The sequence below is a fragment of the Setaria italica genome, chromosome VIII (assembly GCF_000263155.2).
Source record: "Setaria italica strain Yugu1 chromosome VIII, Setaria_italica_v2.0, whole genome shotgun sequence".
Taxonomy (NCBI): Eukaryota; Viridiplantae; Streptophyta; class Magnoliopsida; order Poales; family Poaceae; genus Setaria; species Setaria italica.
The window spans coordinates 39,052,077-39,071,046 of NC_028457.1; the positions used below are offsets into that span (position 1 = coordinate 39,052,077).

At 47.7% G+C, this 18,970-nt stretch overlaps 2 protein-coding genes across 2 annotated transcripts; both read right to left on the minus strand.

Annotated features, from left to right (window-relative positions):
* Positions 1 to 862: 862 nt before the first annotated feature.
* On the minus strand, positions 863 to 2,740 carry LOC101776455 (pectinesterase QRT1). The gene has a single exon (XM_004980831.3). It carries the CDS (start codon positions 2,556 to 2,558, stop codon positions 1,086 to 1,088), a length of 1,473 nt encoding a protein of 490 aa, XP_004980888.2. The 5' UTR covers positions 2,559 to 2,740; the 3' UTR covers positions 863 to 1,085.
* A 2,897-nt stretch (positions 2,741 to 5,637) lies between these two features.
* On the minus strand, positions 5,638 to 8,758 carry LOC101771445 (transcription factor JAMYB). Its single transcript, XM_004979936.3, has 3 exons — positions 8,322 to 8,758; positions 7,401 to 7,530; positions 5,638 to 6,720 (listed from the first exon to the last, which is right to left on the minus strand). Exons 1-3 carry the CDS (start codon positions 8,611 to 8,613, stop codon positions 6,084 to 6,086), a joined length of 1,059 nt encoding a protein of 352 aa, XP_004979993.1. The 5' UTR covers positions 8,614 to 8,758; the 3' UTR covers positions 5,638 to 6,083.
* Between the last annotated feature and the right edge of the window lie 10,212 nt (positions 8,759 to 18,970).

Consider the following 18,970-nt stretch of genomic DNA (forward strand, 5'->3'; position numbering starts at 1 on the left):
GGGGGGCCCACTTGGCCCGTTTTGACACGCTTATTCGGAGTCAAACAAGGTGTGATTTATGCATGGATTCATATATGGTTTCCATCAGTCTACACATGGAATGAACTGATTTTTAACAAAATTTTGCAGATTAAAATTTTAAATTAGAAAAAAAAAAGGATTCAAAATTTTAGTTCTGACAGGAGCTCCTCCCTGTTTCCCTTTTTTTTTGTTCGTTTTTTAGCGACCGGAATGTGTTTGACTGTGATCATCCCTCGTAGAACCATCACCTCATAAAACTGCACATTTCATGTTACTTGTTAGAGCAGATAAATCGGATTTTGTGCAGCCACACAACGGAGAAGAAACATCGCGACGCCGGCGTAGAAAACATGCGCACAAGTTTGTGGCTGAACCAGATCCGAAAGATGCCGCTCACGGCTCACGTCCACTCAAAATTTCGCCTTGGATTTTAGCGCATTTCGTTAGGATTGTTGGGGTTGGATTTCGTATACGCTAAACTCTCTCTGCTGCTTTGGCTCTTGTCAGTTTCTTACAAGACTACTCCCTAGAGACACAATGGAGACACGGAATGGAGAATAATGAACTGTTAGAGGGACAACAAGGCCCCGTTCATGCTAAAGTTTCTAGTCACATCGGATGTTTGATGCTAATTAGAAATATTAAATCTAGATTAACTACAAAATTAATTGCACAATTAGTCTAATTCACAAGACAAATCTATTTAGCCTAATTAGTCCATGATTTGACAATGTGGTGCTACCGTAACCATTGCTAATGATGGATTAATTAGGCTTAACAAATTCATCTCGCGAATTAGCACATAGGTTCTGCAATTAGTTTTATAATTAGTTCATATTTAGTCCTTCTAATTAACATCCGAACATCCGATGTGATACTGCTAAAGTCTAGCACCTGATATCCAAACGCCCCCTGATTCGATGGACTGCTACTACAATGAATCCAAAGCAAATGAAAATGAGAGAAATAAAAACTACGAAATGTACATGGGTCGCTCACGGGCCGAATCAGGAAAATCTTATCCAGCCCAATTAGGATCGACCTATCCAGCCCAATAACGGGTTCTACTTGGGCGTCGCTGCTGACGACGACGACTTCGTCGCTTCCGCCGCCGGCGAGGCCTTCGCCGATTCCGTCGCTGACGCATTCTTCGCTTCCGCCGCCGGCGTCGTCTTCGCCGCCGTCGCGTTTTTCGCTTCCGCCGCCGGCGCCTTCGCCGCTGTCACGTTTGTCGTCGCTTCCGCCGCCGCCGGCGCTTCCGCGGTTGTTGGCGCCTTCGCCGCCGCCTGCGGTGCCGCTGCCGCTTCCGTCTGGTTCCCCTTCTTTCCTGCTTGGCCACCGGAGGTGACGGACGGCGGCTGGATCCACGAGTCGCCGAAGATGTAGTGCGCGCCGACGAAGGGCTTGGCCTGCTCCTCCGTAAGGTCGAGCGCCCACCCCACCCGCTTCTTCTTCTTGGCGTCGGCGCCGGCGCCGAAGCACTTGAACTCGCCGTAGTAGATGCCGCTGCTCTCCGGCTTGGCGACGTTCCAGCCGTCCCAGCCGATGGGCACCACCTCCTCCCCCATCTCCGTGTACGCGTACACCACCCGCGACGAGTCCCCCCATGCCCGCCCCAGGTAGATCTGGCCGCCCTTGACGCCGCCGATGCTGCAGTTCTTGAAGGAGAAGCCGGAGTCGATGGCGCCCTCGATGGACTTGGTCCGCTGCTGCGCCGTGAGCACCGCCACCTCCTTCACCACCGACTCGATCCGGCAGTCCTCGTAGAAGGAGCGGCCGAAGCCGAAGATGAAGTCGACGCTGCCGCGGATGAGGCAGTCCTTGAAGTAGTGGAGCCCCTTGTGGTCGTACAGCGTGTCCTGCCCGCCGTCGATGGTGCAGTTGTAGAGCGCCGCCTTGGTCCCGAACAGCCTCAGCGCCACCGCCTGCCCGCCCTTGGCGCCGGGCTTCGCCAGCGGCGCGTCGTTCCTGAACACCACGCCGTAGGCCATGAAGTAGTCCGACTCGACGGCCACCGTCGTGCTCCCGACGGTGCCGACGGGCTTCCCGTCCTTGCCAAGCGTCGCCGCCGTGTCGTTCCAGCTGATGGTGGCCGGCTTCATCGGGTCGGACTTGAAGGTGATGAACGGCTTGCTGATGTTGAGGAAGAGCTTCTCGCGGAACACCACGCCGGGCTTGAGGTCCAGGATGACCCGCTTCGTGTTGCCGTCGGGGATGTCAGCGAGCGCGGCGGTGATGTTGGTGTAGTCGCCGCCGCCGCTGGGGTCCACGACGTACACCACCTTCTTCTCCTCGGCGGCCGAGAGGTTCGTGTCCAGGGTCTTGCCCCCTTCGCCGGCGGACTTCTGCGCGTACAGCGCCGCGTTCACCGCGTAGCTCTGCTGGTTCAGCGCGATCCAGTTGCCGAACGACGCGCCAGCACCGCCCCCCGCCGCCGCGGCCGGCAGAAGCGACGACGCGAGGGCGGCGGCGAGGACGATCATCGGGACGACCGCCGCTGATGATGATCGCCGCGCCATTGTCGATCGGCGGTGCATGCTGGCCCGGCGGGTCTTCGTTCTCTCGACCGGGCACGAGCGTCTTTAAGGTGGGTGATGGGCGGTGGCTGTTGGGCGGAGCGCGCAGGTAGCCATGGGTGAGCTAATTCGGGAGCTCCATCGCCTCCATGAGCGCGTGAACGCACGCACGTTGCGGCTCGCTTCTGAATTCTTGCCGCTGTACTGCAGCTGCGGCTGCAGCTCCATCAACACCGGTTCCTGTAGTTTTAGCAGGCTAGCTGTTGCAGGCAGCCGCAGCTGCAACAATCTTTGGGCTGAGATTGTTGTCCACAGAGGATATAGCCCACCTTTGCTGCAGCAGCATGTCCACAGAGGATATAGCCCGCTGGCCCAAAGGTTTAAAAGCCCAGCCCACCTAAGCTGGCCGGGACCAGTTTTTTCGGCCCATATGGACTAATAGGAAGAAGTTTTTTTTAGGACGCTCTAATTCATTCGAGTAATAAGAAGAGAAGTATATTGTCTTTGGTTCTTTGTCCTTAGTTTTCCATTGTACCGTGGCTTTGAATTACCGATTATTATCGCTAACACTTACTATTAAGCAATATTCTTTTTTTCTCAATTACAAGAACAAATCGTATGCCACTCCACACCACACTCACACTCACGCTTTGTGATGCAAAAGTCTCGGGTAGAGTAATGGTTTATTTTGACTTTTGACAAAACTAAACGTTCCTATATTTTAGGATGGCGGAAGTAATCACTAACACTTACTACTTCCTCCGTTCCAAATTATAAATCATTTTGATATTTTTAGATTCATAATTTTTACTATATATCTAGACATAATATATATCTAGATGAATAGCAAAAGCTATGCACCTAGAAATGGTAAAACGACCTACAATTTGAATAACGCGAGTAGTAAGCAATATTATTTTTTTTTCTCAATAACACGAACAAATCACAGAGGCGAAGCTAGATTAGAAGATCCCGGGGTCTCATGTAGAAGAGGACAGGGTCATTTTGAACTACAAACAGTGATTTGCCACTGTTTTCTGCAAATTCATCGGGGTCGGCTTACACCGATAAGAAGCCTGGGCTCTGCCCCTGACAAATCGTATGCCACCCCACACGACACTCACTGACACGATCCAAATCCTCATTTCTGAGAATGAAAGTCTACGCACTTCCGTGATAGTTGCCGGATTCCGCTAGGGGCTGTGAGGCGCGGACGGTGGTGATCTTCGGCTTCCGTGCATGGGGCACGTGGCGAGCATCCGGATGGTGGGGTGGAGGGTACGCGGGTGCGGGAGCAGGTGAGTACGGCGGCGTCGCGCGTGCTGGCAGGGGGACGAGGCGCGGCCGTGAGCGGTGACCTCACGCCGTTGCTTTTTGCGAGAGAAAGCGAGCGGCGTCGGGGTGACGACGATGAACAGCGGCAACGCGTGCAACTCACGCGAACTGCCAGCTTGGGCTGGGCTTGGCGTGAACAGCAGCATGCATGAGCGGTAGCAGGCCGCATACTGGGCTCACGCGCAGACAAGGAAGGGAACGTGGGCTGGTGGTTTAGCGTGGGATCATGTTAGGCCTCGGTAGGTTAGCAGGCTTAGATTAGTTAGTTAACAGGCCGCGGCCTGCATGGGTTTGCGCGTGGAGGTTAGCTGGCCGGGCTGGTTAGAGAGGATAGGTTTGACTAGTTAGTCATTTAGTTTGTGTTTGAATCTAACATTCAAATACAAACGGCACTCAATTAAACCGAAAGAAAAATCCAATAAATCCAAATCACTATGTTTAAATCTGAATGCACGATTTTAATTACTATCTTTTGAATTTAGGGAAAGAAATGCATGTATTAGTATGATTCACACCGATCAAACAAAAAGTTTTAAATTTTTGCAAAAATTGGCACAACTAATATCACTCAATTTCGATGGTTACGAATACACGTTACACTAGTAGCCTCCTCCTTGCATCTCCAATTTAGTTTGTACCTTCCGATTGGTCGATACCAAATACGAGCCAAATTCAATTCCCGCGCAAGTACGTACAGCGCAGAGGGGAGGACTCGTATAAACCCGCAGCGTGCGGCACTGTATGTGCTCAAATTTCAAAAGGCCGGCCTCTCCGACGGTCAGCGCGAAAATCCAGTCGAGCGAGATGGGTATCTCGTCGGTCCTCGCTTCCCCGGACGTACGTACGATCCCGCCGCCGCCGCCGCCGCCGCCGACGAAGACGACGAGCTCAGTCGTCATCGCCCAGTGCGTCCGGCCCCAATGATTAGCGCAGCTAATCACGCACTAACTGCCCGCGAGAACATTCAGCAGCCTCTAATGGCTCGTGGACCTTGCGTGACACTCCATCTGCTGACTAGTCGCCGGTCGCCGTGGCCGGGAAGCCCTGACGTGGACGGCAGGGCGGACCGCCCCGTGATGAGCGCGTGCGAGCTAGCTGACGTGGCCGGCCTCCACGTGTCGGCTTCTAGAAGTGGCTGGACCTGGACGGCAGGAGCCGTTGGCCCACTCGCGTTCCCGTTCCCAGCTTCACGGATGTGGACGGGGGCCAATTCCACCACGTGCGGCTTCTCGTCCCTTTGCTCTCGTGGTGGTCCCAGCGCCCCCGATCCAAACCCAGGCGGCCGCCGCCGGCCGGTGGCCTGAACAGCGGCGCGGCGGACAATGCATTCTGAGTTTCACACGCCAAGGTAGCGACACTCGAACCATACAAAATGGAAATGATCACGATTTCATTCCTCAAATGTAGAGTTTCTAATTTGTTCGAATGAGTTCATAATTTTTGTTACTGAAAAGATTTTTTTCCCGGTTGGTACGGTCGTGTACTCAAATTTACAAAGTGGGAGTTCACATGCTACCTTACCTAATTGTGTACTCGCGTTGGATCTGTTGGGGTTGGATTGTCACGATCGACGTAGGGTTTTGCTCTTAAAAAAAGGTGACCTTTATTCATTCCACATTTGTTGATGGCGACGCGGATAGACGTACGAACTCATTTTGATTCCCAGTGTGGGAGTAACCAAATTGCCCAAGAACAGCACGTGAAGAAAGAAAACAGAGCATGGCAAATGTTACATTTTTTTAGATATTTTATTTTTGAGAAGAACTAAGACGAGTTAAGGATAAATTCATTAATAGACAATTATCAGTACACTTGTAAATCAAACTAAACATATATGAGAAAAAAAGGGGGGAAAAACCTAAACACTTGTAAATCAGCCCCTACTTCCTTGAGAGGCCAAAAAAAGGGGAAAGAAACTTAACAGGGAAGAAGCAAGAAGCTCCCAACAAAAAGAGGAAGGTAACCGAAAGAGAAGAAGAAATTCCAATTTTCAGTATGTATACTTCTGATATCTCTAGTACTAGAATCTATGATAAAGTTAGAGCTAAAATAGAAAAGAAAAAGAACGAACACATTTTCTTGCTTGGTACGGTTCCCTTGATCGTCTCCCCTCCCTTCTGCCGTTGTATCACACACGCATCCCAATGTAATGTGATTGATTAATCGATTGCTCGCAAAAAAAAAAATGTAGCGACGATATGATTGGTATATTCACTGCATCCTCCAGATGTCGTCGAGGCTCCAGAGCTGGGTGGTGGTCTCCGGCGAGACGCCGTCGGAGAAGCCCTGCACCCAGCCGGTGAGGTCCTGCAGCGGCAGGTCGGCCTGGAACTGGAACAGCTGGTGGTGGTCGCCGCTGCCGGCGGCGGTGAGCTGCTGCAGCGCGGACGCCGTGGACCAGAACTCCTGGTCCTGCTGCTGCATCGCCGCCCACTCGTCGCCGCCGCCACCGACCGGCACGGCGTCGCGCGCGGTGGATTCGGATGACGTGTGGGAGCTGGAGGACGAGGTGGTGGTGGCGGTGGTGACCGCGCTGCAGGGGGAGCGGTCGTCATCGTTCTCGTTGTTCATCATCATCGTCATCACCTCCGGCACCGTGATGAGGGTGGTGGAGACGGCGGCGCCGCCGGAGACGATGGCCGCCGCCGCTTGCTGGTGGTGCTGGTGCTGGGCGGCGGCGGCGCGCTCGGCGAGGCGCGGCATCCAGAGGAATCGCATGGCGTCCTTGAAGCGGGCGCTGTTGACGTCGCAGTTGAGCTGCTTGGCGTGCTTCTGCACCCGCGTCCGCCAGTAGTTCTTGATCTCGTTGTCCGTACGACCCGGCAGCTGCGCCGCGATCTTCGACCACCTGCAGCGCACATGATTTTTTTTTTTTTTTTGCTTCAGTTCATTATTAATGATCCATCAAAATTCAAAACAAACGTGCTTAATTACACTGCTAACCACTGTTCTGCGTGCGTACGTGCAAAGCATCTACTAGTGTGAAAAAAAGACAAAAAAATAAAAGAAAAGAAAAGAAGAAGCGTGCGGGTTGCGAACTTGCAGTACACCTTTCAGCGTCAGCACTCAGCAGCTAGCGAGATACGCATGCTTATTCAAACCGTATACGAATCTACGCTACGTAGTATACATGTACATGTACAGTAGTCTCTTTTTCCCAAAAGCTACGACGACGATACACACGTACAGTATTCTCTGTTCGTGCATGCGCGTCACGTCGGCCGGCCGGGCGGTGGCGTCGACGTCAACAGCAGGGAGAGACGGCGGCGCAACGGCGGCCGGCCGGCTGGCCGGCCGGCCGGCGGCCACTTGCTTGCTTTTGCCGCGCGTACACACGAGTCTCTGATGCATAACATACTCCTATGTATATTATCTCTCCCATCATCACCAGCTAATCACGGTAGCTAACAAGGATGCTAATGGAGCACGGACACGTGTCGACGCACGGTTGGCTGGCGTGCCACCGGAGTAATGATTGATGACGAGAGGCAGTGACAGAGTAGGAAGCTGGGAGATCGAGTACCGTACCGGTTGCCCCACCGGGAGTGGAGGTCGAGGATGAGCAGCTGCTCGTCGGCGGTGAAGTCGCCGCGCTTCACGTCCGGCCGCAGGTAGTTGAGCCACCGCAGCCGGCAGCTCTTCCCCGTCCGCTTCAGACCTGCAGTTCATTCATTGCACACGCTCGTCATCTCCATCCATCTATCACAGATTTTGTCACCAAATACATACATACATACATACATCATAATAATAAAGTGATTGCAAATATATGCGTGTGCAATGGAGAACTCCATGCATCCTTCTCAATCACGACTATGCCGTCACATGTTACACATGTCTAAAGTTTTGTATTTTATACATCACTTATGTCATACCAGCTATCTGTCTATCTATCGTTACTAGAAAAATAATATTTCATCACTTATGTCGTACGAGCTATCTATCTATCTATCACTACTAGAAAAATGATCTCTCATCCTGAAAGTTTGTACCTTTAGGCCCGATACTAATGTTATATCCGCTCAGCCGGTGGCGTCAGCCGTCAGCCCACCGGAGATGATAGAGACGATATGCATGTGCCGCCAAGATATAGTTCGCTAAAAGGTGATTACTTTACCAATCTATCTATCTACGGTGGCGTCAGCCGTCAGCTCACCCCCACCGGAGATGATAGGGACGACATGCATGCGCCGAGACATAGTTTATCAGAGACGGCACGGGACGACGATGACGACGACGAGGGTCTCTAATCGCCATGATTATTGGCCAAGTTGCCAACTTGCGCGGGATAATCCAACAGATGCTACAGGAACAGATCACAGACTCGCATCGATCATCTCCTCTGCTTTTTTCCATGGACGCACGACCAGAAACCATGGTTTTTGCAGAGAGAAACTAAATCGCTAGCATCATCAAGCGCGTCGATCGATCGCGTGCGTATTCACGTACCGGCGGCGCGCGCGAGCGCGTTCCAGCGCCCCTCGCCGTGCTCGGCGATGTAGTTGATGAGCGTCAGGTCTTCGTCCACCGTCCACGGCCCGCGCCGGAGCTCCGCCTCCGCCTCCACCTCCGCCGCGGCGCCATCCGCGGCCTCCATCATCTCCTCGTGCTCCCGCTTCGCCCTCGGCATGGCCATCATCGCCGCCGTGGCGGCGGTGGCGGCGGCGGCCGGCCTCGGCGGCCCGGGCCGGCACCCGCCGCTGATCCCGGCGGCCCTCTGCGGCTGCAGCACCATCTCCATTATCGGGGAGACGATACGATCGAGCGGTGGAGAAGAAAGGCAGAGAGAAGAGCGAGGAGGAGTTGGGGAAGATTCGGATTAGGACTAGGATGCCTTTTATAGGGTTTGCTGGAGAAGATGAGGAGGCGAAAGGCCAAACAGATGGTGGTGGTGGCAGGGCAGAGGCAGAGGAGGAGGAAGAAGAAGACTGATGGGACTGGGGTCACTCGCACACAACAAAGCCCATCAGGATCTTCTGTGGCAACACATGACCAAAGCTAATAAAGCTATGCACTGGTTATCTAACAATCAAACAACCCTTTTAGAACATTTAGCAATTCATTACTTTGTGTTCCTGGGTAAATTAGAAACTCGTAACTTTTGTAGTAGCGCGTGAATTCGATGTGTTCGCTTTTGTCCTTATGGTTCCAATTAAACCTCGGGTTATTGCTCATTAGAATTTTCCGTTTCTAGATCGCCGCGGGGCGGATCAATATGATGAAGAAAAATATTCGTAAAAGATAACGAAGGAAACAAATTTCATTGATTTTTAAAACGAATTTAGACTAAAACTTGCGCGCATCAGATTGGAATCTTAAATGCTCTCGATTCTGATTCACATGGAAATGAATGCGAAAACATAGCGCGTAGCCATCAATAAGTGAATCGAACCCCTTGCCTTGTTTGCACACGTTCATTTGCACAGTTGAAGGAGCTAGCCGCAAGCACGGATGTTCTGTACGACATGCCTAGCACCCTCATGTACCGTGTTGGTTTAATTCCAGAAGGATTTAGTTGCATGACAATGGGGGCATGTGACTCATGTACAAGCCATTTTGGAACGAAATTCATAGCACAGCAGCCTGTACAGGGCGAAGATTAGGGCTGGGAGTTATCAACATGCCCATGTGAGCAGCGAAAGGACCGCCTCCAAATTCCTCCTCTAATTTCTTCTCAAGGTTCTTCTTTTTCTATTATTTTTTTGAGAGAGAGGACTGCTTTGCCCCTTATTTGCAGTTTTATTTTCCATGCCTAATTCACCGATAAAAAGTTAAGTTGATGAGAAAAGATGTGTGCCAGAGCGATGGTTCGGATCAAGCATGCTTCCATGGGAGCTAGATTGATATCGGCCACGAAATGGTGGATTCTCTGTTTTTTATGGCATCTAAACCATTCTATACGTTCGTTCCCGCAAATTTGGAAAAAAGCTTGACTAGGAATTTGAGGTTGGAAAAAGGTTTGATAACAAGGGTGAAACGACTCTATGGACCGCTGGATTTATCTTCCAATGGTATAGATTGACACAGATCCAAAAATATAGGAAACCACACAAGCAGTAGTATTCATTAGTTTTGACAATGAATTGAGTTCCAGATTCGACGTCTCCAGCGACCTTCTGACCTATGGAAAACCCTTATCTTCCAATGAGCACCCATCCATCCCCCTTAGCCCATTGGTGTGCCCATCCAACCGGTTCCATTCCATGCATGCACAAAACATCCCAATCACCCATCACCACCCAACACACACACACACACCCCTTGCAAACAAGTGACGGCAATGCCTTTGCCCCTTGCAAGCCCACCCATGTGAACAATGTGAGGGTGCGTCACTCCTACACGCCTTCTTGTGTGTCATCCAAAGAAATGTAGGTGCCATGACCAAAGGGGTGCTAAGCTCCCATTTTTTGTGGAGGTAAAGTTGCAGAGGGACCTGTTGCCATCAGCTGCCCAGTGAGGACTGCAGAATGGACAACACATTGATGGAACAAAAAGCTAGGCTTGCAAGGTTCTATATACAAAAGGGTTAGATGATGAGGGTGGCACGCCACTAGTTGGATTGCAGATTAATGGTACATGTACTTGGTGATATGCCGAGATGAGGACGATGAGCACCATCAACAACAACGAAAGCCATGATAGCTAGCTGCTTGGAGCAATGGAAATTGACGTAGCAGCACCGGGCTTGTGTTGGTGCTCCATCTCTTCTCTCGCTCGCCTTGCGACAAGTGGACCGAATCTCCGAAAATGGAAAGCATAAATCTCCATTATTGATATGAGCCGTCCGATCAGAAACATGTAACGTCAGTATCACAAACATCAAACGAGAGACGATTTTTTCTTTTAAAAAAAATCTCATTTTAGAAAAAAAATCTCATTATTTTAGAAAAATCTCATTTTAGAAAACATGATTGCATCCTCCCCTCTGTTTTAGAAAACATAAATCGCCAACTCTTACTGTACGCTCAAAAGCAACATTTGCAAAAAGATATAAAAAATAGAAATGCTATGTTTTTTTTTTCTTCTCTTGTTTTTCTTCGGCGAGAGCACAGGTGTGGCTCCTGAAAGTCGTTGTACGTGGCAACAAAATCCGAAGGAGCAGTCGTACTACAAGATTTGAGAAATAGACAGCTTGAACGTATTTTACAGGTTACACATACCATTCAAAATCCGTATTTTACGCGCAAAAACGGTCACCGAAAACCGACAAGACATGTATATATACACACACATACATGCAACTAGTATGACAAGTCGACAACGACGCCGTATTGTGTCCGTATTTCCAGTGTATCTGGACTTCCACGCGCAGTTCAATTCTATATTACCCATTGAAAATTGTCGTCTACCCCATCTGAGCCGTCCGACCGAGAACCGACGGCCAGGATCAGGTCACCGGAGTAGGGAAAAACCTGAAGCTCCAGTGTGATCAGATCGACCAGTCAATGAGAGTTCGCTTGGAAGAAGCTACTCCAATTTCGGGTGTCCTTTGCCCTCGTGCGCCGGCAAGAACTGCGGCCGGCCGGCTGGCCGGGAAGGGCTTCTCCCTCTTCCACGGCGGCGCCATCGCCGTGAAGGTCACGTGCTCCTTCTCGCTAGCTAGCCTTCCTGGCTTGACGGTTTACCGGTTTGAAAACATTTATTATATATGGTGACCCCCTGAGTGCACGTAAAACGACCAGTGTTTCAGACTGTTACGCATGTTTCAGAGCACTAATTGGATTCACTAGCTAAGCTAGAAGCATTTCAGATTGTCATGAATGTTCCTTTTGTTGTCAATTTGATCATGTTCGGTATGGAATTCTAGTAGAAAATTTGAAGTTTAAGTTTTCAACTGAGTGATTCTTCAGAAGCTCTTTTACGGTGCAACTCGGAGTCTGGTACCGCGACATTAGCTTCGTCAACAGTGAGAGGGAGAGAGAAAGAAGCCGATTTGGCGACCTTGTAGTCGCCAAGTGTGCAAAGTCCGTCCATACAAGTGGTGGACAAGTACCGACCTCAGATCATCGTCGTCGTCGGTCTCGCAGTCTCCTCCGCGTCGTTGTTCTTCATTCACCACACCGTCTCTCTCTCTCTCTCTCTCTGGATGCTGTCCATGTTGTTTGCCTCCGAAAACCTTAGCATGTCAACTCTTTTTGGAACTGGTAGGTAAAGCACAACTCCAACTTTGACAAAAATCAGTTGTGTTGAAAAAACACATGGATGAATACAAGCAGCTGCTGCATATATTGTGGACAACAGCTGTACTGAAAACTACATCTTGCCCAAGTTTTTGTTCCTTTTTTTGGATTTCTCCCACCTATGAGTGCACAAGTTCGTGACCTACAATGGAAAGAACTGCAAAAAACTAAGCATGAGCTTTGACTATCCAAACACCTATGAGCGTAGCAGAATCTAGTGATGGAGTAAGCAATCCATCCATCCGCCTGTCACGGCCGGCGAGCCGCCGCCGTACGCGGTCACCGGCCGGCGGCACACAACTTCTTGTTCATCGCCCTGAAAACTGTGGTCAGTTTGGAAACTGACGGGTGGTGACAAAGTCATTAGGTGAGGAGGATGACAGTGACGGCAATTGGCTAGCTAGCTAGCTGCTGTTTTAACGGTTTTTCTAGCTCCCTGGCCGTGCGTGCTGACGATTTCTACACGCATTTGGCATGCGTTGCTGGGAAATCTGGTCAAATTCAGTGGGAATTGAAGCTAAGAATGCAGGGGGGTTGCGAGCTTGACGGTCACCGTAGGGCACGAATCACTGACCGACAGGTGGACTGTGCTTGCACGTAGGGGACACAACTTTGAAAAAAAAAATGAATTCCACAAGAATTTGATGGCACGTTATTATAGGGTATATACTTTTTTTGTGTGGCTCCGAATAGCTGGTGGAAATACTATTTTTTTTGAAAAAAATGAATTCCTCAAGAATTTAATGCATCAGAATGGAAATATTCAGTTATAGCCTTGTGAGTTTGTTTGTAAATGTGCATCTATTATTCTCTTTGTGTGTGTGCCTATGAAGTGTGGACAGAATTTCAGTGCAAACTGGAGAGAGGGAAAAGCAGGGAGGGCAACATGGAATGCATGAAGAATTCCACTGCATACATGGCTCTTGTGCTAAGTTCCATCAGTTCCTTTTTTTTTTCTATCTTCTTCAGTTTGATTTCTTTTCACAGTCTGACTCCAGTTGATGATGCTTAGAAAGACTAGGGGTACATTTGTTTCCCCTGTGGACAGCACAGAGTAGGAAATGGGAGGGAAAAACATGTTCCAGAATCATGCTGTCAGAAAGCAGAACATCACTTCAGAACTTTTATTCTCTGTGCACTAGTGGTAGTCAACCTTCTGGAAGCTCTGTTTCTTTGGCTTGCATCCGTGCATGACTTGGATTAAAAAAAATTGCAGCTTCAGAAAATCAGAAATGTTCTCATATTTGTTTTTTGTGCGCATCAGACATGTTCTTTTTGTTCCATGAACAATTTTTTTCCCCGGCGAATTGTCTCCCCTGTTTAAAGTTATAAATTAAAGTGTAACTTACAAATTAATTTTCTGACTTTTCTCCTTTGAACTTGTGGCTAATGCACAATATGACCTAGAGGGAGTTGGTGTGTAGCAATAATTAGTGAAAGCAACCTGATATCCACCACACAGCGATATTTTAAGTACTGAACTCATGTGACTATTCTTAGTATATGATTGCATTATTTGTCACACACAAATTATTCAGAAGCTCCTGACCAATTATTGGTTAGCTGACCCTAGTGTATCAACTATCTAGTGGCCATTTCTTCATGACAAAAACACTGATGCTAGTGGTGACTGGTGAGCACTGAGCTGCATATTCAGGCTTTGATACTCTGTCAGTGCCACACTGAACTCAAGGACCAGAACTGGACTAAAAAACAATTCTGCTCCTAAAGTATCAGTGTTCATCATGAAAATCATGCTTCTGATTAAGATAACTCCTTATATGTTATTAAACAAAGCCTAAAGTTGCATTCCATGGATAAGGCCACCTAATCTTGAATTCTGAACACCAATCCAGGGTTACTCAACTCCAGCTAGGCACCTACCAAACTGCACTACCAAGAAAACTTTCTGCACCCAAAGTGGGGAACTAGTAGTGGGGACACAAATGGGAAATGCCATTCATCTATTCAACGAATTGTAGGTCCTGATGGTCACCACTGATTATGACCAAAAGCTTGTGCTTAAGAGAAAAATCACCTCTATTAAAGTTAAAGGCAGGCTCAAAGCTGGAAAATAATCACAGATTAACTGATCAGATTCCTTCACCTTTGCTTCCTTGATGCAAACACTACTGGCTGGCATGCCTTTTAATTTGTACCATTGCAAATGTGAAACCAAAGGTGTAAAGTAGTGGAGAATTGCAGATACATGAGAACTTATTCTTTTCAGAGAGTGAGAAAGCAGCAGGAAACACACAAAAATAAGAAGTGGTCTTTTACGGTACACAATAGTACTTTATACTACTATTCGAAAAGAACTCGTATGTAAGAATCCGACGGTTGAGATTAATTGTATACTACTAAAATCTTAGTTGTAGTATAGGTAGTATGCATGAGTAGTATGGGTAGTATAGAGGTATGATTGGAAATATGTAAAATGGTATTGTTGAAATATATCAAATCTTTCAGCGGGCGAGCGCTGGGAGAGGGCGTGCAGGAAAATGGAGTGCGGAAAAACCCCCTAAATAATATATATTGTGCTAATTACAATTTTACCCATGTCAAAAAACATCATATACTCCATAGTACCACTCGGTAGTAGGAAGAAACCCTTTTTCAGTCAGCTGCGGCTGTGATTCAGCAAAGTGCTGATGCCCCGCATTGTGATGTGATTGTTCCACTGATGATCGGTGTTCGTTCGATCAGATGCTCGACGTGATGTTTACCACCCTCTCTTTTGCCCCCCTAGGATTTCAAAGGAGATGATGGCACCTTGCCAGGACGTTTCATGTCGTCCTGCTAATCAGTGGCTGTAATTACGGAAGGTCTATCAGTCCATTCTCTTAATCGCTTGCATAATTGAACCCACCTTTCCTTTCTTTAAAAAAATGTCGACAGGATTCCAAAGACCTCCACGTGTCTTTTACGATAAGTTTCATCATCCAATGGTTGCCCTGAAGTGAGAGTCGTAGAAGCCAAGTTAGTTAAATGAAACTTTTTGCAAAAAGAGTGTGAGCACTTTTTGTGCCACACAGCTAAAAATCAAAGTGGAGCACTTGAAGGAAAGAAAAAGGAGGCTGGAAAAAAAACTTGTGGCAAAGATATATGCCGTGGAACTTGATCGTCTCATGTTCATACGAGCATGGCAAGTTGACAACGGGTCACCGGATGGTAAGAGCAGACTCTTGCAGTTGCACTCCAGGGAGGAGGAGAGGAGTCGAAGCTATTTGTGGCAGTCGTGCAGTGCAGGACCTGCAATCTTATTCATTGCTACAAATGCCCTGACGCTGCTGAACTGGTTTGTGCTTCCCGTCAAGCACGACGGTGAACTCGTCGAGACTGACTGACGGCTGCATGCGCCGGCGTGTAGACTCATCCGAGGCGACGACGACCAAACTGGACACACGGGTGGTGCAGAGGCCAGCGAGACCCGGCGGCCCAGTAGTTACTGCAATACAAGAAGACTTGGGCCCACGTAAGCCCACGACCTCCAGCTTTTTGTCCGTTGAAGTTCCCAGCAGAATTAATTTCAGCGAAAAGTACATATTCCTAAAAAAATCAGAGAAAAGTGGAGGCATGGACAGATTGTGCATGAATTGGCTCCAAAAATGCCAAGCTATCAAGAGAGTTATTCATCTTAAGTTGCAGAATTGATGTGTTTGCATTGTAAATAAACTATCGCAAGTATGAAGAGTTTCTACATTAGATTGTGGAGTTAGCTTAGCTTACAAAAACATTTTCTTGATTGCCCTAGATGAATTTACTCGATGTCACTTTCAAATAGTTTTCTTCAGTGAAGCAGTGCTCTCTAACGCGTAATACATACTATATGACTTTGATAGAGTTGGAGCAAAGAACTGATTAACTGAATCAGAGAAAGCAACATGATATCCACCACACAGCCATCTTAAGGAGTTCAACTCAAGTGACTATTCTTAGAATATTATTCAACACGCGTTAACTATTCAAGAACCCCTCTGACCAATTATTGGTTATGCAAGTCTAGAGTGTCAAGTGATCACTGGGTGTGGGCACTGGGCAGCATTAGGCTTTGGTTACTCTGTCAGGGAAACAGATAAAAAACAAACCAAAAAATCTACCCCTAAAGTCTGTAATGTTTCCATCATGCAAATCATGCTTCTGATTAGTATAACACTCCTCATATATATTAAACAAAGCCTAAAGCTGCATTGCATGGATAAGTCCAATCAGTCTTGATTCTTCAACACCAATACAAGGGTTTCTCCAGCTAAGCAACCTACCAAGTCCAAACTGCACTGCCAAGAAACCTTTCTGCACCCAAAGTGGGGAACTAGTGGGAGGAAAGGGAGCATAGAAGCAAAATTCCATGCAGCTACTCAGCAAAGCAGGTGTTGATGGCCACAACTGCTGATGATGGCTAAAGCTTGTTCTTGAAAGGAAAGAAAACACCTCAAGTTAAAGGTTCGCTCATAGCTGGAAAATTTGTCTCTGATGAAATGAGATTCCTTCACTTTTTGCTTCATGAGGCGAACACTAGCGTGCATTTTCTACCATTTCAGTGTGAAATCAGAAACTGAAAAAAGGTTGCAGACTATGCATGGAAGACTTATTCCTTCCAGAGAGGGAGAAAGCAGGAAATACAAAAGCTATTGCTCGACGTCAAATGACTTATCGATAACGCAATTAAGCCGGAGAAGTTTTCTTTGTCTTTGATTTTTGTTCTTTTTTATTTAACTGTCTAATGTTCTTGGTCTCTTGGTTTCATTCGTGATCGACCTGTTTGAATTATGCGCCTATTTTGTGTAATGATATTACTTGCTTATCGGGTAGTTGCACGGTCAACTTTAAAACTTTGACACCTCGTTGCTGGCCACTAATTATGTTAGAAAATGTCCTGTGATGTGCGGACAACAGATTTGAGAGTTGTGGTGAGGTAAAACTGAAATGACAGCCTCTGCTAATGAATTGTTCTGAACATCTTCTCGGCCAAAAAAGGAAAAAAAACTCTAAGACACTCTGCATCATCTAAATTGGGTGCGTGGTTAACTTTAGGATGTCACGGTCAATTCTTTTTTGAAGGAGACACGGGGAATAGCCTTCTCCGTATCCTGACAGGACAAGCTCTAGCTACCCATGGATAAAAAGGCCCAGTTGTTAGAAAAGAGATGACGGCCACAACAGTTCAGGATGGGCATTATTACACGACCAAATATCATAGACGACAATGACAAGTGAAAAACGAGATCGAACACAGAGACGAATTTAACGTGGAAAAATAATTGAGGAGAATTTATAAGTAGGAATGATACATGGCTCATCTAAGATGTCTTACCCTACCGTCTACATAGGACGTACATATATAAGGGTGGAATAGAACTCACGTAGAAATAGAACTCTATCTCTAGAGAAGATTTTGGAATCAAATCCGATAACACAACTACTACTTAGACTAGAACTCGAATCATATTTTAACATGCGTGATGATCACATGATCAATTATCCATGATCTCATCTGCTATATTTTGGGTGCGTTTGGCAGAGCTTCTAGAGCTGATTCTCTGCTGAATTCAGCCGCAGCTGTCAAACAGTTTTTCAAAGAGAAGTGATTCCCTGAAATGAACTAAGAGGCTGGGAGCTAAAAAAAAGTAGCTTCTCATGATTCTGTGAAGTATTTCTCCATCTTGATTTTAAGAGTTTATGTTAGAGAATCAAAGAGAATCACTTTTAATCGCAGAATCACTTCTCTCAGAGAATCGACTCCCGTAGAGAACCAGAAGAGAATCGGCTCCCGTAGAGAACCAGAATCAGATGGAGCTTTAGGACCTCTCCAATGTTGTCAGAACCCCAGTCCTATAACGTTTAGGAGCCGGTTTTAAACATTGCAGGGTCGGTCCTATAGAAAAAATTTGAAGGACCGACTCCATGCAAAGGACCTGGTTCTAAGAAATAAAAAACTGATTTCTCTCACCCACCCTCTGCTCTCTCTCTCTCCTGCCGTTGCCTCTCCCGCCGCAAAGGGGAATTGTTTTTTCTTTTGTTGGTCCCACATATGGAGTTACCCTGGTTCTAAACATTGAACGGTTTGCAACACAACAAATCAACTCAATCGTAGGACCCATCTATAGAACCAGGGTGGTTCCATACATTGCTGGTGCCCTTACGAAACAGATCCTACGTGCTTCAAACTCTCTGGCGATCAGAAACCTGTTTGCTACGAGACGTCGTTGTGATTCAGCTAAGGGCTGTATCGTGCTACCAATGATGGATTCTTTGTCGAGGGTGTGTTTGTTGGTGTTGTCCATTCTGACGTGATCGTTCCAGCGATGTTCGAGGATCAGACAGATATAGACATCACGACATGTAATTTGTAAATGACAATGATGATAATAGATCCAACTTTGCATCATATGTAGTGGACTCGTCAATAATTCATCTGGCTAAGCATTGCGATGGCCAGATGGCACATGTGCTAGCTCGAGGATGGCTGCAGCAGCTGCGTGCACTCACCGGCGTCAGGCATCTTGATGAGCGTCGTCTGCGAACGTTTCATGGGCAGGCAGCGTCGTCCTCTCCTCCTCCTGTTTGTCCGTGACACGTACGTCGGCGCTCTGTTACTCTTCAGCGTCCTAGACCCATTATTTCCATACTCTGTTACTCTTCGGCTGCTTGGTTGGTGGCGATAGAAAGCCACGCCAACCAGTGGTGTGCCACAGTCCGTGACAGCAAAAATCCGCGTAGAAGGTTTGGCGACCGTGGCGAGAAAAAACAACAGCAGAATCAATGGTAAGTTGTGGCGCGCTAAAAGCAAGTAATCCAACACACTTTCCTAAATTATTGTGGCCGCTAAAGTTGTGGTGCGGCTGCGAACTGAGCGTAACACAGCTGGTAAGGTTCTTTGTGGTGGAACCTATCCGTCAGGATTTGAGTACTCGACTC

Bases quoted from the DNA above. Each gene is read 5' to 3' on its own strand.
- LOC101776455 (XM_004980831.3), bottom strand. From the start codon at position 2,558: ATGCACCGCCGATCGACAATGGCGCGGCGATCATCATCAGCGGCGGTC.
- LOC101771445 (XM_004979936.3), bottom strand. From the start codon at position 8,613: ATGGAGATGGTGCTGCAGCCGCAGAGGGCCGCCGGGATCAGCGGCGGG. The intron at 7,531-8,321 runs GTACGTGAATAC...AATGAACTGCAG, and splicing joins CGCGCTCGCGCGCGCCGCCG to GTCTGAAGCGGACGGGGAAG. The intron at 6,721-7,400 runs GTACGGTACTCG...TGTGCGCTGCAG, and splicing joins CACTCCCGGTGGGGCAACCG to GTGGTCGAAGATCGCGGCGC.